The 26,072-nt window shown below is 42.2% G+C and overlaps 2 protein-coding genes across 3 annotated transcripts in view; one reads left to right on the forward strand and one right to left on the reverse strand.

Annotated features, from left to right (window-relative positions):
* Positions 1-9,997, forward strand: part of LOC124111846 — a 32,602-nt gene extending 22,605 nt beyond the window's left edge. The window contains exons 27-34 of one of the 2 annotated variants that reach the window (XM_048383732.1): positions 1,155-1,221; positions 1,730-1,794; positions 2,260-2,435; positions 2,760-2,822; positions 3,466-3,584; positions 5,733-5,869; positions 9,273-9,552; positions 9,591-9,997. In XM_048383732.1, coding sequence (XP_048239689.1) covers positions 1,155-1,221; positions 1,730-1,794; positions 2,260-2,435; positions 2,760-2,822; positions 3,466-3,584; positions 5,733-5,869; positions 9,273-9,527 — 882 coding nt within the window. In that variant the 3' untranslated portion in view covers positions 9,528-9,552; positions 9,591-9,997. Of the gene's footprint in view, positions 1-1,154; positions 1,222-1,729; positions 1,795-2,259; positions 2,436-2,759; positions 2,823-3,465; positions 3,585-5,732; positions 5,870-9,272 lie in introns of both variants that reach the window. The other variant, XM_048383731.1, reaches the window with a different exon arrangement.
* A 3,162-nt stretch (positions 9,998-13,159) lies between these two features.
* Positions 13,160-24,702, reverse strand: LOC124111826 (perlwapin-like). The gene is made up of 5 exons (XM_046471655.2): positions 24,664-24,702; positions 19,042-19,140; positions 18,146-18,236; positions 14,524-14,676; positions 13,160-13,571 (listed from the first exon to the last, which is right to left on the reverse strand). Exons 1-5 carry the CDS (start codon positions 24,697-24,699, stop codon positions 13,420-13,422), a joined length of 531 nt encoding a protein of 176 aa, XP_046327611.2. The 5' UTR covers positions 24,700-24,702; the 3' UTR covers positions 13,160-13,419.
* Between the last annotated feature and the right edge of the window lie 1,370 nt (positions 24,703-26,072).

Below are 26,072 nucleotides of genomic sequence, written 5' to 3' on the forward strand. Positions count from 1 at the left end.
CACTAACATGAATCGACACTTAACCCAAGCACAATTTAAAATTGTTCGCAGCTGTAGTCTAAATTCTTGTTCAACATGGCTCGTAGGGGATTACCTGAAGACGAAAGTTGGCGAATAATAGGCATGCTTAACGCAGGAACGCCCTACAAAGCTGGGAGTCGTCAGCCGTTTATTTCCATTCGGTCTGGACGTATGGCGTCAGAACGTGACGAGTGCGACCATCTCTGCTGGGTTTGGCGACAACAGTAAATTTTAGTAACAACTTACTAACCACAACTGTCTAGGATATCCTGCAGCTCTATGCTTAAGTCACATACCACTACTTGACGGTGATATTCACTCATAACAATTGCTGTGTCTGTTTGAAATGGCACCATCAACACACGAAAATGTGGCCAAGAAGTTAAACTTAAGCTTTAGGTACTTTAGGATCTGATGTCATTCATTTACACTGCTGAAATAGAAATAAAATAGACGGAGGAAACTGCCTCGCCTGTCCCGTATTTAGATCTATGCATAAAGATTCAGAGTGACAAACACTGTCCACAAGTCTGTATGACAAGAGGGACGGCGTCAGCTTTATCTGTATCCCAAACACTCTCCCAGCAGTCCCTGCCTTTGGTGTCTACATTTTACAATGTCTGAGGTACAATGTCTGAGGTACAATGTCTGAGGTACAATGTCTGAGGCACAATGTCTGAGGTACAATGTCTGAGGTATAATGTCTGAGGCACAATGTCTGAGGTACAATGTCTGAGGTACAATGTCTGAGGCACAATGGAACAGGCTCTCTACCAACATTTCACATAGGGTTTTACATGTACGAGGCTTGCGTAAAAGTTGTTTGACCACGGTTACGGCATTCAAGGCATTTGTGAATGTTTCAAACGATTTTATGGCAGTCATGTGGAGGGAATTTCAAATTTGACGCATCAGTGACAAAAGGGTTTCCAACGCAATTCCCGTTTGGACCTGAACCATATGTCCCCATGTTCGGGTGAGAACATATGTTAGCGACTAGTGGGGCAGTATATGCTCACCTATTCGCGAACATGTTTATGATATAGCCGGAGTGATAAAATCGACTCGACTTTTAGCCGAGATTTCTTATGATTGCGCCACTGCCTTTGTCACTTACATTTTCTGCTTTTTAGATTGTGGAATCACAAGTTGAAGAGAGTGAACAGCTGTTAAACAAGGCAAAGTATATTGTTCAAGCAGGTACATTGAGATGTTACTGTTTATAATTGTCGTATGAACATTATACAGTTTTATCATAGCTAACATGAGAATCGACTCCACTCTATATGTCCCCATAAGGCGACTATCCTTGTCGTAAAAGCGACTAAAGGGCTCGGGAGGTCAGGCTCTCTGACTTGGTCAATGCATGTCATCGTATCCCAAATGCGTGGTCGATGATCGTTATATCAATCACAGTATTGTCTGGTCCAGACACGATTATTTCCAGACCGTCGTCATATAGCTGGAATATTGCTGAGTGCGGCGTTAAACAACAAACAAACAAACAAACAAAACATCCCGTTTCCTTATATTAATTATCTATGAAGTTGCTGCTACTATTTACCCACAGTGCACTTGAGATTTCATAAAACATATTGAAGATAAGGAAATATATTGGCATACGTTTGTGTTGATTCATATCATATAAGGATGCTGATATTCACTGCCTAATTGTTTCATAAATGTTTTGATACGTCTTGCTCTGCAGATGGCTCCAAGGTAGCGGTTACCGGAAGTACCCATGTTGTGGCGGGTCTGGTCGTCCGTCAGAAGGTAGAGTATCCGGAGTCTGTAGTTTCATAACAACAAAAGTATGCCCACTAGCACTCTAACACGACGTTGAACTACAGAATATTTCAGACCATATGTCCTTTTCGATGTTCTTCAGCAACCCATGTCTGCCGTAAAAGGTGACTGTGCTTGTCGTAAGAGGCGACTAACGGGATCGGGCTCACTGACTTGGTCGATGCATGTCATCGTATCTCAAATGCTCGGATCGATGCTCGGGAATTCAATCACTTGATTGTCTGGTCGAGACTCAATTATTTACAGACCGCCGTCATACAGCTGGAATATTGCTGCGGGCGGCGTTAAACAATAAACAAACAATCACAATACATGTCTTATGAAGGCGGACAAATTGATTAGCAAGTTAAATGGTGGGTTTTGCCCTTTACATTCTGAAATGTCATTCAATGTACACAGGGAAGTTTCACTCACTCTTGATCCTTCATCTAGGATCTGTTCAGTCGGGCATCTTATGTCACCGGAGAACGGAAGGCGCTTGGTGGATCTGAAGTGAAATACTTCGAGCTGAAGCCCGAACCTCGCTGTAGCATGACACCAGAAGACTACCATTACAGACTGGTGGAGAGTCAGTTCTACAGGTACCTCTCGAAAGACACAGTGAATCGGTAGGTACCTTGTGACAATGAGATCTTTGGTGCACGCACAGGACTCAAACCACGCATCCTTTAGACTGAAACTATCACATATATATTTTACCATTTAGAGAACTAACAGTTTGGAAGGAATCACTTACAGTTACTTTCTTCTCCAGTTAATTAACGAAGCCAATGTATAATTATTTGGTTATTCCGATGAAAATACCTTCCCCTACATTATGCAGTACAGGAAAACCAGTCATGTGATGTCATTGATGTAAGTTGTTCTTTTGTGAAAACTCATACTTGATTTTCCACTTCTTAAATTCAGCTTTATTTATCGATTATTTTCAGACATATATTTCAACTGACCAAAGTGGAATACGTTGTGAATCCCAAACAAGTCAAACAGTTCAGGTAAGCACCATCATGGCGTTGTGGACAGTTCTATGAGACTGGGCCTTATGCAAACGTTCATTATCACCACATGTTTTGTCATGTATTTCAAGTTACATCGCAGTAGATTGTATTCTGTTGCACACTTGGTAAGTGATATTGCGTATTTGAACAATGAAATACAACGATACTACTACTACTACTACTACTACTTCTACTACTACTACTACTACTACTACTACTGCCAAGGTATAGCTACTACTAGTAATAAACCCGCGAAGACGCGGGGTAGAATAGGCTTCAGCAACCCATGCTTGTCCTAAAAGGCGACTATGCTTGTCGTAAGACTAACGGGATCGGGTGGTCAGGCTCACTGACTTGGTTGATGCATGTCATCGGTCCCAATTGCTTGGATCGATGCTCATGATGTCAATCATTGGATTGCCTGGTCCAGACTCGATTATTTACAGACCGCTGTCATATAGCTGGAATATTGCTGAGTGCGGCGTTAAACAACAAACTACTAGTAATAGTAATAGTATTATACAACAGTACTAATGACAATAATACATTGGTCAATACACACGTCTCACATTGTTTATATAAACCAAAAACATCTCACAGTAAGACACGTGACGTACATGGTACAATGGTACATTTTCAGATCGGCCCAGGAGAAAATGTTCCAAAAAGATGCTTCATATGGGGTTCCTGTTCTGGGTTTTCATGGAACTTCAGAGGAAAACATAAAGAGCATCTGTGAGGAAGGATTCCGTCAGCCAGGTGTGTGGTCCTCTCACTGTCACAGATACTGATACTGGGCCCCTGTGTGGTCCTCTCACTGTCACAGATACTGATACTGGGCCCCTGTGTGGTCCTCTCACTGTCACAGATACTGATACTGGTCCCCTGTGTGGTCCTCTCACTGTCACAGATACTGATACTGGGCCCCTGTGTGGTCCTCTCACTGTCACAGATACTGATACTGGTCCCCTGTGTGGTCCTCTTACTGTCACAGATACTGATACTAGACCCTTGTGTGGTCCCCCCACTGTCACAGATACTGATACTGGTCCCCTGTGTGGTCCTCTCACTGTCACAGATACTGATACTGGGCCCCTGTGTGGTCCTCTCACTGTCACAGATACTGATACTGGGCCCCTGTGTGGTCCTCTCACTGTCACAGATACTGATACTGGTCCCCTGTGTGGTCCTCTCACTGTCACAGATACTGATACTGGTCCCCTGTGTGGTCCTCTCACTGTCACAGATACTGATACTGGGCCCCTGTGTGGTCCTCTCACTGTCACAGATACTGATACTGGTCCCCTGTGTGGTCCTCTCACTGTCACAGATACTGATACTGGGCCCCTGTGTGGTCCTCTCACTGTCACAGATACTGATACTGGGCCCCTGTGTGGTCCTCTCACTGTCACAGATACTGATACTGGGCCCCTGTGTGGTCCTCTCACTGTCACAGATACTGATACTGGTCCCCTGTGTGGTCCTCTCACTGTCACAGATACTGATACTGGGCCCCTGTGTGGTCCTCTCACTGTCACAGATACTGATACTGGTCCCCTGTGTGGTCCTCTTACTGTCACAGATACTGATACTAGACCCTTGTGTGGTCCCCCCACTGTCACAGATACTGATACTGGGCCCCTATGTGGTCCTCTCACTGTCACAGATACTGATAGTGGTCCCCTGTGTGGTCCTCTCACTGTCACAGATACTGATACTGGTCCCCTGTGTGGTCCTCTTACTGTCACAGATACTGATACTGGGCCCCTGTGTGGTCCTCTCACTGTCACAGACACTGATACTGGTCCCCTGTGTGGTCCTTTCACTGTCACAGATACTGATACTGGTCCCCTGTGTGGTCCTCTCACTGTCACATATACTGATACTGGTCCCCTGTGTGGTCCCCCCACTGTCACAGATACTGATACTGGGCCCCTATGTGGTCCTCTCACTGTCACAGATACTGATACTGGTCCCCTGTGTGGTCCTCTCACTGTCACAGATACTAATACTGGTCCCCTGTGTTGTCCTCTCACTGTCACAGACACTGATACTGGGCCCCTGTGTGGTCCTCTCACTGTCGCAGATACTGATACTGGTCCCCTGTGTGGTCCTCTCACTGTCACATATACTGATACTGGTCCCCTGTGTGGTCCTCTCACTGTCACAGACACTGATACTGGTCCCCTGTGTGGTCCTCTCACTGTCACAGATACTGATACTGGTCCCCTGTGTGGTCCTCTCACTGTCACAGATACTGATACTGGTCCCCTGTGTGGTCCTCTCACTGTCACAGATACTGATACTGGTCCCTTGTGTGGTCCTCTCACTGTCACAGATACTGATACTGGGCCCCTGTGTGGTCCTCTCACTGTCACAGATACTGATACTAGCCCCCTTCGTGGTCCTCTCACTGTCACAGATACTGATACTAGCCCCCTGTGTGGTCCTCTCACTGTCAGATATTGATACTGGGCCCCTGATTAATATGTTTAACCTGTATGAAACGTAATCTTGGAATTTTATGTTGTCCAACAGACGTTTGAAAAAAATGATTTGCTATATCATATTATCACATGCAGTATAAGAACACTAGTATTTTACAGACTATTTCTCTTTCTTTTCTAACTTTCTCTATACATCCATCATGTAAAGAGATTATTGTAAAAATAAATAAACTCACATGTGCATTATCATTGTAGAATAGCTAAAACACATTCCATGACATAGCAATCCACCTACGTTCAAGTAAATGATTGTTTTCATTCTTAATAAAATTTGCGAAAAAACCTGCCGATCCTCAACATTGGCTACTGCATTATAATGCTGGGCTATTCGCTGGTTCCATCTATCAAATTCATCGAAAAAATATTATCGAGTATAATATTGGACTACTTTTGCAACCAGACCACCCCTTCTTCGAAGAGACAACTGACGTCGGGTGGTACGGGAACGGCATCTACTTCAGTGAATACCCGCGGTTTGCCATGAATTACATGCAGAAGACCAGCAAGCTACTCATGTGTAAAGTCCTGAAGGGGAAGGTAAAGCATCATACCAAACATCATACAACGTGACACTTTACGTGTACATGACAGCACCACTTTACGTGAACATGACAGCAACACTTTACGTGTACATGACTTCACCACTTTACGTGAACATGACAGCACCACTTTACGTGTACATGACAACACCACTTTACGTGTACATGACAGCAACACTTTACATGTACATGACAACACCACTTTACGTGTACATGACAGCACCACTTTACGTGTACATGACAACACCTCTTTACGTGTACATGACAGCAACACTTTACATGTACATGACAACACCACTTTACGTGTACATGACAGCAACACTTTACGTGTACATGACAGCACCACTTTACGTGTACATGACAACACCACTTTACATGTACATGACAGCACCACTTTACGTGTACATGACTTCACCACTTTACGTGTACATGACAACACCACTTTACGTGTACATGACAGCACCACTTTACGTGTACATGACTTCAGCACTTTACGTGAACATGACAGCACCACTTTACGTGTACATGACAACACCACTTTACGTGTACATGACAGCACCACTTTACGTGTACATGACAGCACCACTTTACGTGTACATGACAACACCACTTTACATGTACATGACAGCACCACTTTACGTGTACATGACTTCACCACTTTACGTGTACATGACAACACCACTTTACGTGTACATGACAGCACCACTTTACGTGTACATGACTTCAGCACTTTACGTGAACATGACAGCACCACTTTACGTGTACATGACAACACCACTTTACGTGTACATGACAGCACCACTTTACGTGTACATGACAGCACCACTTTACGTGTACATGACAACACCACTTTACGTGTACATGACAGCAACACTTTACGTGTACATGACAACACCACTTTACGTGTACATGACAGCAACACTTTACATGTACATGACAACTCCACTTTACGTGTACATGACAGCACCACTTTACGTGTACATGACAACACCACTTTACGTGTACATGACAGCAACACTTTACTTGTACATGACAGCAACACTTTACGTGTACATTACAGCACCACTTTACGTGTACATGACAGCTCCACTTTACATGTACATGACAGCACCACTTTACGTGTACATGACAGCACCACTTTACATGTACATGACAACACCAGTTTACTTGTACATGACAGCAACACTTTACGTGTACATTACAGCACCACTTTACGTGTACATGACAGCTCCACTTTACATGTACATGACAGCACCACTTTACGTGTACATGACAGCACCACTTTACATGTACATGACAACACCAGTTTACGTGTGCATGACAGCACCAGTTTACGTGTGCATGACAGCACTTTACGTGTACGTGACAGCACCACTTTGCGTGTACGTGACAGGAACATTTTACTTGAACATGACACCACCACTTTACGTTTACTTGACACTACCACTTCACGTGTACGTGACAGCACCACTTCACGTGTACGTGACAGCACCACTTTACGTGTACGTGACACCACCACTTTGCGTGTACGTGACACCACCACTTTGCGTGTACGTGACAGCACCACTTCACGTGTACGTGACAGCACCACTTTGCATGTACGTGACAGCACAACTTTGCGTGTACGTGACAGCACCGATTTACGTGAACGTGACAGCACCACTTTGCGTGTACGTGACAGCACCGATTTACGTGTACGTGACACCACCACTTTACCTGTGCATGACAGCACCACTTTGCGTGTACGTGACAGCACCACTTTACCTGTGCATGACAGCACCACTTAACGTGAACGTGACAGCACCACTTTACCTGTGCATGACAGCACCACTTTACGTGTACGTGACAGCACCACTTTACCTGTGCATGACAGCACCACTTAACGTGAACGTGACAGCACCACTTTACCTGTGCATGACAGCACCACTTTATGTGTACGTGACAGCACCACTTTACCTGTGCATGACAGCACCACTTAACGTGAACGTGACAGCACCACTTTACCTGTGCATGACAGCACCACTTTGCGTGTACGTGACAGCACCACTTTACCTGTGCATGTACAACACTTTACCTGTGCATGACAGCACCACTTTGCGTGTACGTGACAGCACCACTTTACCTGTGCATGACAGCACCACTTAACGTGAACGTGACAGCACCACTTTACCTGTGCATGGCAGCACCCCTTTACGTGTACATGACAGCACCACTTTACCTGTGCATGACAGCACCACTTTACCTGTGCATGACAGCACCACTTTGCGTGTACGTGACAGCACCACTTTACCTGTGCATGACAGCACCACTTAACGTGAACGTGACAGCACCACTTTACATGTACATGACAGCACCACTTTGCGTGTACGTGACAGCACCACTTTACCTGTGCATGACAGCACCACTTAACGTGAACGTGACAGCACCACTTTACCTGTGCATGACAGCACCACTTTACGTGTACGTGACAGCACCACTTTACCTGTGCATGACAGCACCACTTAACGTGAACGTGACAGCACCACTTTACCTGTGCATGACAGCACCACTTTGCGTGTACGTGACAGCACCACTTTACCTGTGCATGACAGCACCACTTAACGTGAACGTGACAGCACCACTTTACCTGTGCATGACAGCACCACTTTACGTGTACGTGACAGCACCACTTTACCTGTGCATGACAGCACCACTTAACGTGAACGTGACAGCACCACTTTACCTGTGCATGACAGCACCACTTTACGTGTACGTGACAGCACCACTTTACCTGTACATGACAACACCACTTTACCTGTGCATGACAGCACCACTTAACGTGAACGTGACAGCACCACTTTACCTGTGCATGACAGCACCACTTTGCGTGTACGTGACAGCGCCACTTTACGTGTACGTCATAGCGCCACTTTACGTGTACGTAACAGGACCACTTTACGTGTACACGAATCATCCCAAACGTCCTTTGTTTCATGTATTGGGGTGGATATTATGGGTCTCGTTGAATTTGTTAGTAGCTTCAATAAACTATGAAACCTATATGTAAACAATTATGACTTCCACGGACATTCGAAGATTTTATGTAACTTGTAAAGCTCCGCGTATGAACCCCTTTACCTGTAATGATGAAAGGTCAACAAAAGAAGGGGCCGCGTTTAATAAACAGAATCCACTGAAAATCAATGTTTGGCAAATCATTATTTATCCATTGAAGTAAAGCAGACATCATTTTTTAGATGTATTTTGACTTCAATACATGAATACAAGACGTCCTCTTCTTGTAAACGCTGGAATCATTCCAAAACACTGTGTCAAGATATTCCTTCAAATCACATTGACATAAATTCGAAAGTTATAGGTTGTAAAAAGGAAAGTTTTACAATAGTCTTCTTGAATTTCAGACCCTCGCGTGTAAAAAGTTAAAACTTGGGGCAGCAAAAGAACCAGGCTACGACTGCCACGTTGATCCATACGGCAGGGAAATTGTCATCTTTGAGGAGGACTGCATTCTTCCATGTTATATTTTGCATTTCAACATCTGCAAGAGATTCAAATTCAAAGAAGACAAGAAATCCTCCAACGACAATGATGACACTGAGATCGAGTACCTGGGTGAAATGGAAATGCATAAGGGGGAACTCTTCCCTGGCTTTTGAACACACAGAATGCTCTGGAACACAGATTGTAGCACTATTTACACAGAATGCTCTGGAACACAGATTGTAGCACTATTTACACAGAATGCTCTGGAACACAGATTGTAGCACTATTTACACAGAATGCTCTGGAACATATACTCACACGCAAAAGAAACGCAAGTCGAGTATGCAGTATACATGTTATTTATTTTCAACAGTAAAGACAAGAAATACTAATAGGGCAAGATTGACAATTTTTTTACTGAAGACAGTTTAATGGATTAAAAGGCAGATGACATAATTGGTTTTTTTAAATATTAAGTGCTTACACAGTTTCCGGTCAATACCTAAAATGTCAGTCAGTACCTGGTGTGACCACCATTAGCATTGATCACTGCCACACATCTCCTGTACATTGAGTGGATCAGACGATTTGTGAAGGCCCTAGGGATCCTCCTGCACACATCCAGAGCAGCTGTGCGTAGCTCATCGGCAGTTGTAGGGACTGGGCGCTCATTGTGCAGACGCCTTTGAACCTCATCCCACAAGTGTTCGATGGGGTTCAGATCAGGGCTTAGGGCTGGCCACAGTAGAACACGGATGTTGTGTTGTTGCAGAAAGGCCATGTTAGCTCTGACAACATGGGGACGAGCGTTGTCCTGCTGGAAAATGTGTTGTTGATGTTTTGCAAAAAATGGAACAACGTGGGGTCTGATCACTTGGTCGACATACCGCTGAGCAGTGACGCCGTGTCCCCGACCTTGACCAACATTCAGAAAGCAAATGGGTCCAAGTCTCGCATTAAGTCCAATCCCTGCCCATATCATGACACCAGGTCCATCCCTTGGATCCCTTTCCACAACGTTTCTGTCAGCGAAACGATCACCTAGACGCCGCCAAATTAAGACTCTTCCGTCTGCATGGGAGACACAAAAGCGACCACTCACGATGATGCCAATTGTGATGACCCTGTGCCCACTGAAGTCGTGCTTGTCGATGCCGTGGTTGGAGAACAGGACGACGTGCTGATCGGCGATATCTGAGGTTGCTGGAACGGAGACGTCGGATCACAGTGTCCCGGCTAATGTGTCGATTATGTGTTCCTATGGTCTGTCGAGCACTTTCTCTGGCAGTTAGGAACGGATGTCGCTGGTGTTGTCGGGTAATCTGCTGATCTTGTCGAGGTGTGGTGACCCTAGGACGACCGCTCCGAGGAAGGTAATCTGTGGTCTGTGTAGCATTGCATCGATGCAGGAGACGGTAAATTGTAGTTATGTTAACGTTGAAATGACGGGCAACATCTTGGACAGACTCTCCAGCTTCCAAACGCCCGATAGCCTGGTTTCTCTGAATTTGAGTTAGGCGTGGCATTGTTGACCAAGGAGTGGTAGGTCCAAGAATCGGCCACAGTTTTATACCCACTACAGTTCGTGACAGTTCGTGCGTTTTCGATTTCGCGAGAAATGGGTGCATGATACCCACATAGTCATTGAAATGGTGCGTTTTGGCGATTCGTTTTTTATGTTGCGTTTTTACTCGGGGCTTCCAAAATGAAACCAAAAATATTGATAACACAATCAGGCTTCACTACATGCTAAAAACTCGTAGCAATTTATGGTTCCGTGTTTGTTACCTATTTGCTTAAAACCACTTGCGTTTCTTTTGCGTGTGAGTATTGATTGTAGCACTATTTACACCGAATGCTCTAGAACATAGATTGTAGCAGTATTGTGTAAATAACGATGTAGTATCCACGTACATAACATTGCTGAAGAGGCTATTTGTATGCTCGTCCTTCGTAGTTTTAGCACAGCTATCTTTTATTCTGTTAATTTTGACTCTATAATACAGTCATAAGACAAATTTGCATACATTTTGTATCACATGTGTGAATACATATCACGTATCAATTATATCGAGGGACGCAACTCTGCACAGCCTTAGACGCCAGGGCCACATGTTCCCCAGGAGTATACATGTATCAGAATACACGTGTGTCTTATTTGTGTAATCAGCTCACATCATCAAAATATGTTATTGAGCTTCAATCCGGTAGCCCAATTTGAAACTAAACCATGTAAATATGTCTTGTGAATTAGTGCAACTTTGTTTGATGTCAGAACCACTTTACTTTACGTCACGTATCACTGATGTATGAGAGCCAGTGGGTGGTCTGGCACTGCGAGTTACTATGAGCTGATTCCATGTGTCCAGAGTTATCCAACACCATGAAGTTGGAGCTCCATCTGTCCTATTTCAATGGGGACAAATTCAGAAACCGTTAAGTGTACAAGGATATCTTTTTGCATACATGGTTTAGAAATAAATGTGTCGACCGAACGCCTATTGTTGACAAATCTATGGGACCTTGTTTGGTATTTTGGACATGATCACAGCGCCCCAAATGGACACCGCTGTAGATACACCGATGCATACATCATACGTAACCAACCAACTTCATGAATTAATATGTTACAGTGTTTCCCTTGTTTGATCCTTTGGGCCTGGTGCAGAGTAATGTCAATGGGACCACGCCTTCCATGGAACAGATATTGATGGCATTATCAATACATCAACATGTGATAACATATGATATAGTCGGAATCTTACAACATACGCTCTTTCTTATGTAAACAAGGTAGACACAATTTTATGGATAACAACTTCTTTAATACTGTAAAAAGCAACGTTTCGGTATAGATTCCTATACCATTGTCAAGCAAGACTGAATGAGGGACATAGTACAGAATATATATAGTAGGTGGAGGATTAACAGTACAGTACTATCAGGATAACAGTAACAACAATTGCATACATGAGTGGGATAACATGAGTAAGTGTTGACAACAGAAGGATAATACTGTCAGGACACGATGGACAGAAAACATATAGGTGGAAGCCAATAGGGACATGAAGCCAATTAAACAGGACAAGTGATTATTGCTTGATCAGTTAATGGTAGGCGGATGGGATGAAATAGCCTTGATTTCTGTTAATTGATGGCTTGAGGAGGCGAATGTTGATTGCTTCCGTTAGTTTTCTTTTAGTGAAGTCATGGAGGTTGTTGGAGAGGATTTGGACGTTTTCCAAGTTGATGATGTGATTGGGGCAGTTGCTGATTTGGTCCGAGATGGCTGATTTACTGTCAGATTTAATAGTTGAGGTTTTGTGCTCTTTGAGTCTGGTGTTGATTGGGCGGGAGGTTTCACCTACGTAAGATTGCCCGCAGTTGCAGTCAACTTTGTAGACACCTTTAACCTCTTGGGGTTTAGATGTGTTCCTGCCGTTGGCTCTTAGCAGGGTGTTGAGGGAGTTGGAGCTGGTGAAGTGGGTGTCAATATTGGTTTGCTGTTTGAGGAGGCGGCTGATGATGTGGGAGGCCTTTCCTATGAACGGGGGGGGGGGGGGGGGGGGCGATACGGAAGGGTGTGGGATGGAGTATAGAGGAGATGATATATATATATAAGTTAGCCGCCAACTTAAATGGCCTCCCCAAGTTCCACATAGGTGTTATTTATGAGGACATGAAGCCTTTCATGGGACATTTACTTTCCAATGTGAGCAGTCCACGCCGTCGGGGTACGAATACACACTGTTAGCCAGACTATATACTGTAGCAATCCGATCCTCGTTCTAGTTAGTTCATGGGGTCCTGTGTGCCAATTCTGCCCGGAAAGAATTTATGTGTTACCTTTGACATACAAACAAAACCCTCGACTGAATCTGACACATGACAATATAGCCACTCATGCTGATAATATTCTTTTATTGATCTGTCTGACTCACATAATGGGTCAGGGCAACAAGTCAGCGATGTCACATATAGACTTGTACAATAATATACCCACTTAAATGAAGTACAATAACTTGGTAGGTTTTCTCGGCAAGGCGAATTAAAGATGGCGATTTTCTATCTTCCGGTAAATAAAGGTCTGACACATCGTCGACCTTGACATTCAGGGTAGGAGCAGCACTTGGTGTCCCCTGGGCAGGAGCTGTCCGACGTACAGTCGTTGTTCACCCCGCACCAGCTCACACGGGCGGGGCAGTTGCCCTGTTTGGCTGAAGTCAACGATACCAATGAAACATGTTTGACGCCGGCTTTAATAATAATAATAATAATAATAATAATAATAATAATAGATAAATCGATAAATCCAATGAAATCATTTATATCATTGAATTTTCTGTCCCTTTTGACACTAATGTGATTGACAAGATTGAGGAAAAACATGGCAAATATGCGGACCTCGTCTTCGAAATGTCACGCTTGCATCCCAAGTACTAAGTTGTCCGACTTGCCATTGTTCTCGGTGCCTTAGTTTGGCACCGCCCAATATGTTGACTGAATGGAGAAAAGAAGTTTCATATTGGGTCTGTAAAAACCATCTTGGATTTTACTGACGGTATAGTATTAGTTATGGTGTCTTTAGTTGCCGTATAGGGTGTCATATTAGGTTACCTATATTACTTATCTAATATGACACCGAATACGGCAACTAAAGACACCATAACGAATTTATTATGCCGAAAAGTTTACACTTTCTGGTATCCATATAGCAAATTTTGCCTTTTATCAGAGATTTCCTCATCGATGATACTAGCAAAGCGTCTAACAGCCATTGCTGATTTCAAAGGGAGACCACTCTTCAAACCTTAGAGGCCAAACCTTGTTGAAATTTTTAACTATAATCTTTATCAACAAAGTCAAGAATGTGATCTAAAAAACAGATTAATGTCCTTGCACATCACAGTTAATGATAGTAAAACACAAAACGGTGTCAAATAACGAATTTCGGTACCAGCATTCCCATGTGAAATATGTTAGGTGGGTGTTGGAAAATCCAAGATGGCTGTTACTGACGGTATACGGGCTCATGTGGGGTCAGTAGTTCTGCTCTCTGATTGGTCAATCTCACTTTCGGGCATAATAAATGTTCTTACCAATACCATCACCATCACCATCACCATCATCAGCAGCATCAGCATCAGCATCATTGAGTAGTATACTTACAGCATAGAGATATATCCAGACAACACGCGCCTGACGAACAGACGAAGTTAAGTGGACAGTTTTGATTGGCGGAGCAGGATATCATGCTCCCGTTCTGGAAGACTGCCGTATCGCCTCCACCACGAGCACACTTAGGCGTAGGAAACGTTGGTGCTGTTTTAATACAAAAATAAAACTAATACTTTAAAGAAGCTATTTATATAAATGGAAGAACAAGACCCCTTGTTAAATGAATAATAATGATACTGAAGGAGTAGGCTGGATTTAACGCCGCATGATACAACGTTTCAGTCATTACATGGTGTGCTGACAAGACAGGGTCATAACCAAAACATATCCGGGATTTGAACCAACGATCATAGGATGCTCACAGGCCTAAACTCCGCACAGCGAATTGCGGCACCTTCGAATATGAATCGGAGAACAGGTCACGTGAGTGAGTGAGTGAGTGAGTCTTACTCCGCTCTTAGCAATTTTCAGGCAATAGTAATGCTACTTATAAGGAAAAGCTCGTGTGTCTGATACTACATACAGGTGATAGCACGTTTTATGATACTACATATAAGGAATAGCTCGTGTGTCTGATACTACATACAGGTGACAGCACGTATGTGTGATACTATATATAAGCAGTGGCGCGTGCACGTGTGTCTGATACTACATACAGGTGACAGCACGTATGTATGATACTACATATAAGGAATGGCTTGTGTGTCTGATACTACATACAGGTGACAGCACGTATGTGTGATACTACATATAAGGAATGGCTTGTGTGTCTGATACTACATACAGGTGACAGCACGTATGTGTGATACTACATATAAGGAACAGCTCGTGTGTCTGATACTACATACAGGTGACAGCACGTATGTGTGATACTACATATAAGGAGTGGCGCGTGTGTCTGATACTACATACAAGTGACAGCACGTATGTGTGATACTACATATAAGGAGTGGCGCGTGTGTCTGATACTACATACAGGTGACAGCACGTATGTATGATACTACATATAAGGAATAGCTCGTGTGTCTGATACTACATACAGGTGACAGCACGTATGTGTGATACTACATATAAGGAATGGCTCGTGTCTGATACTACATACAGATGATAGCACGTATGTGTGATACTACATATAAGGAACAGCTCGTGTGTCTGATACTACATACAGATGATAGCACGTATGTGTGATACTACATATAAGGAGTGGCGCGTGTGTCTGATACTACATACAGATGATAGCACGTATGTGTGATACTACATATAAGGAACAGCTCGTGTGTCTGATACTACATACAGATGATAGCACGTATGTGTGATACTATATATAAGGAATAGCTCGTGTGTCTGATACTACATACAGGTGATAGCACGTATGTGTGATACTACATATAAGGAATAGCTCGTGTGTCTGATACTACATACAGATGATAGCACGTATGTGTGATACTACATATAAGGAACAGCTCGTGTGTCTGATACTACATACAGGTGATATCAAGTATGTGTGATACTACATATAAGGAATAGCTCGTTTGTCTGATACTACATACAGGTGATAGCACGTATGTGTGATACTAAATATAAGGAGTGGCGCGTGCACATGTGTCTGACACTACATACAGGTGATAGCACGTATGTATGATACTACATAAAAGGAATAGTTCGTGTGTCTGATACTACATACAGGTGATAGCACGTATGTGTGATACTTAATATAAGGAGTGGCGCGTGCACGTGTGTCTGATACTACATACAGGTGACAGCACGTATGTGTGATACTACATAAAAGGAGTGGCTCGTGTGTCTGATACTACATACAGATGATAGCACGTATGTATGATACTACATATAAGGAACAGCTCGTGTGTCTGATACTACATACAGGTGACAGCACGTATGTGTGATACTACATATAAGGAGTGGCGCGTGTGTCTGATACTACATACAGGTGACAGCACGTATGTATGATACTACATATAAGGAATAGCTCGTGTGTCTGATACTACATACAGGTGATATCAAGTATGTGTGATACTACATATAAGGAATAGCTCGTGTGTCTGATACTACATACAGGTGATAGCACGTATGTGTGATACTAAATATAAGGAGTGGCGCGTGCACATGTGTCTGACACTACATACAGGTGATAGCACGTATGTATGATACTACATATAAGGAATAGTTCGTGTGTCTGATACTACATACAGGTGATAGCACGTATGTGTGATACTTAATATAAGGAGTGGCGCGTGCACGTGTGTCTGATACTACATACAGGTGACAGCACGTATGTGTGATACTACATAAAAGGAGTGGCTCGTATGTCTGATACTACATACAGATGACAGCACGTATGTGTGATACTACATATAAGGAATAGATCGTGTGTCTGATACTACATACAGGTGACAGCACGTATGTGTGATACTACATATAAGAAGTGGCACGTGTGTCTGATACTACATACAGGTGACAGCACGTATGTGTGTTACTACATATAAGGAATAGCTCGTGTGTCTGATACTACATACAGATGATAGCACGTATGTGTGATACTACATATAAGGAATGGCTCGTGTGTCTGATACTACATACAGATGATAGCACGTATGTGTGATACTACATATAAGGAATGGCTCGTGTGTCTGTTATTACATACAGGTGATAGCACGTATGTGTGATACTACATATAAGGAATGGCTCGTGTGTCTGATACTACATACAGATGATAGCACGTATGTGTGATACTACATATAAGGAATAGCTCGTGTGTCTGATACTACATACAGATGATAGCACGTATGTGTGATACTACATATAAGATATGGCTCGTGTGTCTGATACTACATACAGATGATAGCACGTATGTGTGATACTACATATAAGGAATGGCTTGTGTGTCTGATACTACATACAGATGATAGCACGTATGTGTGATACTACATATAAGGAATGGCTCGTGTGTCTGTTACTACATACAGGTGATAGCACGTATGTGTGATACTACATATAAGGAATGGCTCGTGTGTCTGATACTACATACAGATGATAGCACGTATGTGTGATACTACATATAAGGAATAGCTCGTGTGTCTGATACTACATACAGATGATAGCACGTATGTGTGATACTACATATAAGATATGGCTCGTGTGTCTGATACTACATACAGATGATAGCACGTATGTGTGATACTACATATAAGGAATGGCTCGTGTGTCTGATACTACATACAGATGATAGCACGTATGTGTGATACTACATATAAGGAATGGCTCGTGTGTCTGATACTACATACAGATGATAGCACGTATGTGTGTACTACATATAAGGAATGGCTCGTGTGTCTGATACTACATACAGATGATAGCACGTATGTGTGATACTACATATAAGGAATGGCTCGTGTGTCTGATACTACATACAGATGATAGCACGTATGTGTGATACTACATATAAGGAATGGCTCGTGTGTCTGATACTACATACAGATGATAGCACGTATGTGTGATACTACATATAAGGAATGGCTCGTGTGTCTGTTACTACATACAGGTGATATCAAGTATGTGGAATCTATGTATATCGACAACCAGTGTATCACCCTACCTATGGAGGCGGCGGGAACACAGGCCGGTGTAACAGGCAACCCTGCTGCACCCACTGCTCGGCAGAAGAAACCAGGAGCACATTCTGTAGCCTAGGCGACAATATCATACAAGGAAGGAATAAGAATCATAACGGTTGATTGTTTGAAAAGTCAATAAATTGATAAATATATTATTTGAATTTCCGAATGGGTGAATTGAAAAAGGAACAAACGATGCAACGAATAAATGAATGTAATTGCTGAAGACCTATACTTTGTGTAAAGGAAAGAAATAATGATAACTAAATATATACATGAATGAAGGAATGAATGAATGAATGAATGAATGAATGAAATAATATCATGATAACTAGATGAAGGAAGGAAGGATGGAAGGAAGGAATGAAGGATGGGTGAAGGAAGGAAGGAAACACATTAGCTAAAATGTCCGATGTCCTCGAGTGGGTGGGTATTTGATATTTTATGCCACAGTCAGCACTTGTCTATTTCGATATATTGCAGCTGACCAGACAGAGACCGATGGTTGGTGCTTTATAGAAACATTCCACACAGTCGGGATACAGTGTTACAGGAGCATGACATTGTAACCGCCCCACTTATTCAGCTCTAGATACAAGCATAGGGAAGTCATGGCCTATTCTGCTCGGGGATACCGTTAAGGTTATGAAGGTTTGAACGTCATCGAAGTGGTGGTCATTGTAAACAAGGAATGTAACTAAAGTGAACTGATATTTGTACCATGCCCCCATAATGAGAATTATGCAACAAAGCCCCGTTTACCGAATGTACTGAATGATGTAAATGTTTCAACCAGAAATGGTCCGAAAGATCAGGTTTCCGGACTAACAGGGTTTCAAGTACACACGCACTCAACAAGTGGTTATGAAGGACTTACAGTACAGACGTCGCAGTTGTAGGTGCCGGGGAAGGGGAAATCGACGTCAGCGGAGTAGTACCTGGAGTTGGTACCGTCAACAGCCTCCAGCGTCGCAACCTGCAACAAGCGTCCCGTCACCGCGTCAGTGAGCATGTGACTTCAATATGTGCGTGTAACTTCAATATGAACATGTGACTTCGATATGTGCGTTTGACTTCAATATCTGTGTGTAACTTCAATATGGGCATGTGACTTCAATATGTGCATGTGACTTCAATATGTGCACCTGACTTCAATATGTGCATGTGACTTCAATATGTGCGTGTGACTTCAATATGTGCGTGTGACTTCAATATGTGCATGTGACTTCAATATGTGCGTGTGACTTCAATGTGAGCATGTGACTTCAATATGTGCGTGTGACTTCAATATGTGCATGTGACTTCAATATGTGCACCTGACTTCAATATGTGCAACCGCCTCCGTGGTCTAGTGGTAGAGTGTCCGCCCGGAGAGCGGAAGTTCCGGGGTTCGTTCCCCGGTCGCGTCATACCAAAAGACGTTAAAAGATGGTACTTGTTGTTACTCTGAATGGCGCTCGGCATTAAGGGGCTAAAACAAGGACCGGTCGGCTCGGAGTCTGTATACTGTGTCTGAGTGGGGTATTCATGTTAAACTGCGGCATGGTACCTCAGTGGGCTAGCACTATAAATCGGCATTAGTCCGGACGAGTACAAGTAGCCACACAAACAAACACACGTACATGCACGTCGCTATATAAGTGCAATAATCTTGGACGCGACGTTAAACCCAATTTCACCTCACCTCACCTCAATATGTGCAGCTGACTTTAATATGTGCATGTGACTTCAATATGTGCGTGTGACTTCAAAATGTGCGTGTGACTTCAATATGGGCATGTGACTTCAATATGGGCATGCCTTCAAAATCAATTGGCAAATGTCCATTTTCTTCAATTCACCACTTCTAGTTCCAGCCCTTTTAACTTTATATGGCGAGTCTGAATTAAACCCTGCACCAAGAATGATTGTGATGCATCTTTAAAAAGACACGAAGTACTGATTTCTGTCACTGAATAAAAGGTCAGTAAAATACAAAGTTTGGAAGATCTCAAATCACAAGAAGAAATACTCCAGCCAGATATTGATCATCTGGATGAACGATCAGAAAAATTGGAAACCTGTATTGAAAGTCTAGATCAGGTCGGTTTACAATCAACGAGAGATTTAGACAGATATTTATCAACTAGAACAATACAGTAGACGGCATAATGGTGTTATCTATGACTTGCCTGAAAGGTGTGATGAAACTGGACAGTGTGTGTGTGCGATACATTGAGCAATAGCGCTAAAGAAAACGAGGAGCCAATCACCCCGGGCATTACCTGGAGCACATAGGCCAGGTAGTGTGCGACCCAGTAGCAGCAAGACACCACGCACTCTGATGTACTGGTTGGAGGACCTCAGGAACAGTCTTAGGGATAATGCTATAGGGATAGTGAATGACCTGACGAAACAAGCACACTACACGACTTGAAGGAACAGGATGGTACGGCTACTATAAGAACGGAAGTCTTCTCATCTCTGATCGCCAGGTCAAGCCTCAACGCCGTCCAGGAAACACCGACCAAGGAAGTAACGACATGGTAACGGACGAATACACAACGACTTCTGCCACACCGGACGTCACTACACCACGTCACACTAGGGATCGTAGTTATAGTCGGGATCGTAGACGCCGTCTACGTGCAAACATCAAGCCTGCCACACTGGCGACTACGACAGATAGGAGATAGGGGAGTGACATAAACTGGACTAAATAAATACATCTGGACATCAACCTCTAGATCTATGTATATCTTTTAATATGAATATATTTAATGGCAGATGTTTGAAAGATGCTGGTATTGGTGACTTCACACTTATATGCTCTTCGGGAACAAGTGAGGTTGACCATGTCATTGCTTTGCCTCCCTTGTTGATGTGGTGCTTTAAATTCAATAGCCAATCTAGGTCAGATTCATCACATGTGCCTGTGACATGATCATTTCAGTCACACGCCACTGACCACACGAGACAAGTGCACGTGCGTCTCCTGCGATGTACAAGGTTAATGAGACGTCAATCAGCTGGGTCTATTCAGGGACAAACATTTTACAGCAATGTTGTGATATAGATAAAACAACATGTTTGTTGAGTGATTGGGTTTGTGCAGCAGCTGAGTCAATGAAGACAAAGTAAAGATCAAGGTAATCACTCTAAAATGTGGTTTGACAAGGAATGCAAGTTCTATAGATGTGAATGCCACGGACTTGTACTGGTTTTTAGAAAGCGTAAAGATAGCGGGTCTCTCAGACATTACAAAAGAGCAAGACATGATTACACTATTGTATTACATGAGAAGAAAAGAAGGTATAATGATTCTATTCATGTTTATTTGCCCTATATACGAAAATCTAAGAGACAAGTACTTACCGCAGTGGTCTCTATCTCATTTTAATGCTAAAAGATTGTCTTCATTACTGTCTTGCAAGGATCTTATAACACAACATCAACTGGCTTTGTACATACATAATGCTTTTTTGTTACGAAGTGAATTGTTACCTTGACTTTGTATTTTATAAAATATGTTATGTAACTCCGTTGTATATGGGCCTGTGGCCTTTTCATACAATAAAGAATTGAATTGAATTGACAAGGAATGCAAGTTCTATAGATGTGAATGCCACGGACTTGTACTGGTTTTTAGAAAGCGTAAAGATAGCGGGTCTCTCAGACATTACAAAAGAGCAAGACATGATTACACTATTGTATTACAGGAGAAGAAAAGAAGGTATAATGATTCTATTCGTGATACACTAACAGCCAACATAAATAATGCAAAAGAGGCTTTGGAAAACGGGACGATATATGATTGGAAGTTATCTACACAACCCAAATATAATTACTGATGATTGGTACAATATTTTGACAATATTTTTCATAAATCAAATGGTAATGTTGATGCAATTATTCATGAAAACACTGATGGCCATGTTGATGATGCAGCTGTCAGTATTTTAGATGTACCAAATGCACCACCTGAAATACACCAATGTATTATGGAGTTAAAATCATCCAAATCTGCTGGATCGGATGATATGATTGCCGAACTCTTTAAAGATGGCCGTGTCCTGGTAATTACCATACCTTGAACTCATTTTAATATATTGTTTGATTTAGCGTATTTTCTACAATCTTGGAGCACAGGTATAATTATACCTTTACATAAGAAAGGTCATACACAAACACCTAATAACTACAAAGGAATTACGTTGTTGAGTGTTTTTAGCAAATTATATACATCTATGTTAAGCAAGCCATTAACAGTTTGGTCAGAGGCATATGCTAGAATATCTTAATCACAAGCAGGATTCTGAAAGGGTAATAGCACCACAGACAATATTTTTATTTTGCACTCCATTATACAGAGGTACTTGTCAAAAAACGCGGCAAGCTCTATGTTGCCTTTGTGGATTTTACTAAGGCATTCGATTTAGGTAATAGAAATAAACTATGGTAGGTTCTCAAATGTTCTAAAATGTAGAGGAGTTTGAATGCCTTAAATTCATTTTTGTTGTTGTATTAAAGCATGTGTCAGAGCTAACAACATAATGTCAGACCCTTTTGAATGGCCACTGGGCCTAAGACAAGGGTGCGTTTTAAGCCCACTATTGTTCTCAATGTTGTTTTAATGCTGATGAACTTCACCCAGACATCATTCAATTATTTCTGCTTTTGTTTGCTGACGATGTAGAACTTATTTCATCCATCATTTTATGGTCTTCCGAAACAGATTGATACTTTGGATAGTGTTTATTCTGACTACAATTTGTCTGTTAATTTAGATAAAACCAAAGTACTTACATTTAAGAATGGTGGCATTATGTCAAGATATGTAAATTAGTTTTATCATGACACACAAATAGAATGTGTTACATTATATTCGTACTTTGGAATATTATTTTCTTAATCTTTGTCATGGAATAACCTTGTTTCAGGTGCCACGTTGCAAGCAGAAAATGTTATGTGTGGCATATTTAGGACAATGTCAGCAATTCAACCCTAACCATATGAGAAATATTCAAAAAATTGTCCTATTTTGATGTACGCTTCAGATATTTGAAGGTTAGATAGTTGTAAAGACATTGAGGTGATTCATTTATTCGCATGCACGCGTTTCTTACGCGTAAGATTATCAACTCCAACTATTATGGTAAATGGAGAATAGGGCAGATAGTTTAGAAAGTCAAGTATTCAAGTTATATCACGGCGTGTCAGCTTAATGTAGAAGGAAAGCCCGAAGTGATGCAGGTCTCAGACGTTTACCACTTCGGTGAAACCTACGAGTACGGGTATGGTGCTGACAAACCTAGAAACATAATCGGGGCAAACCTGGATTCGAACGCACAATCATAGGTTTCTGGCGTGTCTGCACAGCGAATCGCGGCGCCTTAGACGACTGGGCCACCCGTGCCCCTAAATTTAAATAATCTTTCAATATCTATATATAAGTCTACAGATCTAAGAAGGGCTGTGATAGAACAAAATAACACCGTCTCTCTGTTGTAACACTCGGATATCGGTCGCTGGCCTACACTCCTTTGTGAATAAAGCCGAATTGAATTAAGTTATTTTGAACTATCCACAGTGTCAAGATAATGTATCTTACAGTAGACACTTGTTTATTTGTATTGATGGTCGTAAGATTGGCAACGTAATATATTTTATTATCGGAAAGCTTAGTTAAAACTTCACTTGGAAATCAACGTGAACTTACTCCCATCTACCTACTTCCATTTAGGTACATATAGCGTTGTGAGGTCAGCTAACAGTTACTGTTGCATATTACTATCGATGTAACACTAAACAAAACTACTATTTTCTCCTCGATGCGAAAAGTTGAACAAAACAGGTTTGTGTTATTATTGCAACACTTCTCAATGTATTCATTGACTGTTAAAATCATCACGGACGTGGTAAAACGCAACTATTTAAGCACCCTAAACAGTTAAGCTACGTGACAGCATCACTGATCTACTGAAAGAAAACAGCATCGTTATACAATCATATAGCAAAACAAAATAGACTGAAACGCTTTGAAAACGCTCATTCGAATTTTTGTAATATTTAGCAAAAATGGCCCCCAAAATCAAGTGAAGTTGTTTTGTGTATTCAGGCATGAGATAATCAAACACAACAATGTTGTCGTAAAGGTTCGAATCCCATTGGATGTGTTTGGAGATGGAAACTCATTTCTCAAGCTTGGAGGCCTGGGGTGTGTTCCACAATGCGATCGTAACGCTAAGGTTATCGTAACTCCCATACTTTAACATAGACGTACGACTGTCGTAAGATTAAGCACTTACGACGATTGCTTTGTGGAACGGGGCCCTGGCTGTGAGTGTCCAATGTGAGTCAGCATTATAGTACTTTACGTTGATGTGATAATACAACACGCTGCCATTTCATCATTGGTGTAGTCAAACGTGCCAAAACCCTGGCACCATTAAACCCTCGGAACACTTGGGAACATGTCATTCATCTACTTTGTAAAATCACAAAACACAATCTTACTTACGATTAACACTGCAGCGATATGCGTCATGGCGTCCATGATTCCGCCACCTCTAAGGCGACGCCCCGGCGCCTCCATATATACAGGTGTGTTAAAGGTGACGGCGAACATAAAACACTCAGTGACAGTTTTTTGACCAACTCGTTGTAACTAAGTGGCAGGTGTGATTGACAATTCAAAAGTTTTTTACCTAAACGACAATGGCCGAAAAGTCAGTTTTATGTTTCAACTCTAGGTGACCGTACGGCTGTCGACTAAAAACGATGGCTCTCAAACTCACCTTTCTATGTGTTTATCCTACTCTAGATGGTGTTACTGTTGTTGGGTTCATAGAAGATCCAGGGCCATTTACCTTCTGGTCAGTTCATGATACAATATAGCGTGAGTGAGTGAATGTTGTTCAACGCATCAATCAGGATCAGGACTATTCCAGTTGTATTCCAATATCATCATAGCCTGTAAAATATCGAGTCTGGACCAGAAAATCCAGTGATCTGTATTATGATCGTACAGTTTGAAATATTTACCCTTTTCAATATGTTTTACTGAGACAATACTAAATTTATGTATGAACAAAATAGAACTGAATGTGTAATAGCGTGCAATAACATTTCGTGCCGAAACTACTTTCAGACATCTCAAGGTTTCTTTGATGTTATCTAAAAATATATGTAAAATACAAAAAAAGATGTTTAATTAAAGATTGAGTGATGAAGCAGTAAGTATATACTCCGAAACGTATTCATCATAATAAAGAAGTTGACATCCACAATTATCTTCCTTAATCAAGGATTGTGTATTTCGTTCGGTTCGCGGAGGAATGAATCAAAAAGCGGATATGCAAACTGTGTGAGCCAGGGTTGTTACTGTGGATTGGAGGTTACAATGTCTTACGCTACAGTCCCTCTGTGAATGGAGACCAATGATCGCGATTTTTGCGATTTTTGAGATAAGATCGTTTTGCGCAAGAGGGTCAAGGAGTGAGTGAGTGAGTATGGTTCTACACCGTTTTAGCAATATTCCAGCAATATCACGGCGGGGGACACCAGAAATGGGCTCCACACATTGTACCCAGGTCGGGAATGGCACCCGGGTCTTCGGCGTGACGGACGAACGCTTTAGCAACTAGGCTACCCGACCGCCCCAGGAGGGTCAAGGAAGAATGCGACATGTGTTACGTGTGAGTAATGTAAACGGCGGTAGAAACTGTTGTTCTTCAGAAAGCTAATAAGAATATCATCGGTTTGGTGATAGTGCCAGTCATCATCAGGACAGGTAGGTAAATACATATCAGCACGATTCTCATACAGAATCTATGATGCGTTGCTTCATAATGCTTTTCACAAATTTGGCGTTCCTGCAACTTTCTTCAAATCCTGTTAAAATATTGACAAAAAATCGAAACAGTTGTT

Source organism: Haliotis rufescens, unplaced genomic scaffold (assembly GCF_023055435.1).
Source record: "Haliotis rufescens isolate VD_foot unplaced genomic scaffold, xgHalRufe1.0.p SCAF_5, whole genome shotgun sequence".
Lineage (NCBI taxonomy): Eukaryota > Metazoa > Mollusca > Gastropoda > Lepetellida > Haliotidae > Haliotis > Haliotis rufescens.

What these genes read in the sequence shown, in the direction of transcription:
- LOC124111826 (XM_046471655.2), bottom strand. Translation starts at nt 24,699, where the DNA reads ATGGACGCCATGACGCATATCGCTGCAGTGTTAATC. An exon ending in ATATCGCTGCAGTGTTAATC is followed by an intron (nt 19,141 to 24,663) that starts GTAAGTAAGATT and finishes CGCTTGTTGCAG; the next exon opens with GTTGCGACGCTGGAGGCTGT. An exon ending in TGTTCCCGCCGCCTCCATAG is followed by an intron (nt 14,677 to 18,145) that starts GTAGGGTGATAC and finishes GTATTAAAACAG; the next exon opens with CACCAACGTTTCCTACGCCT.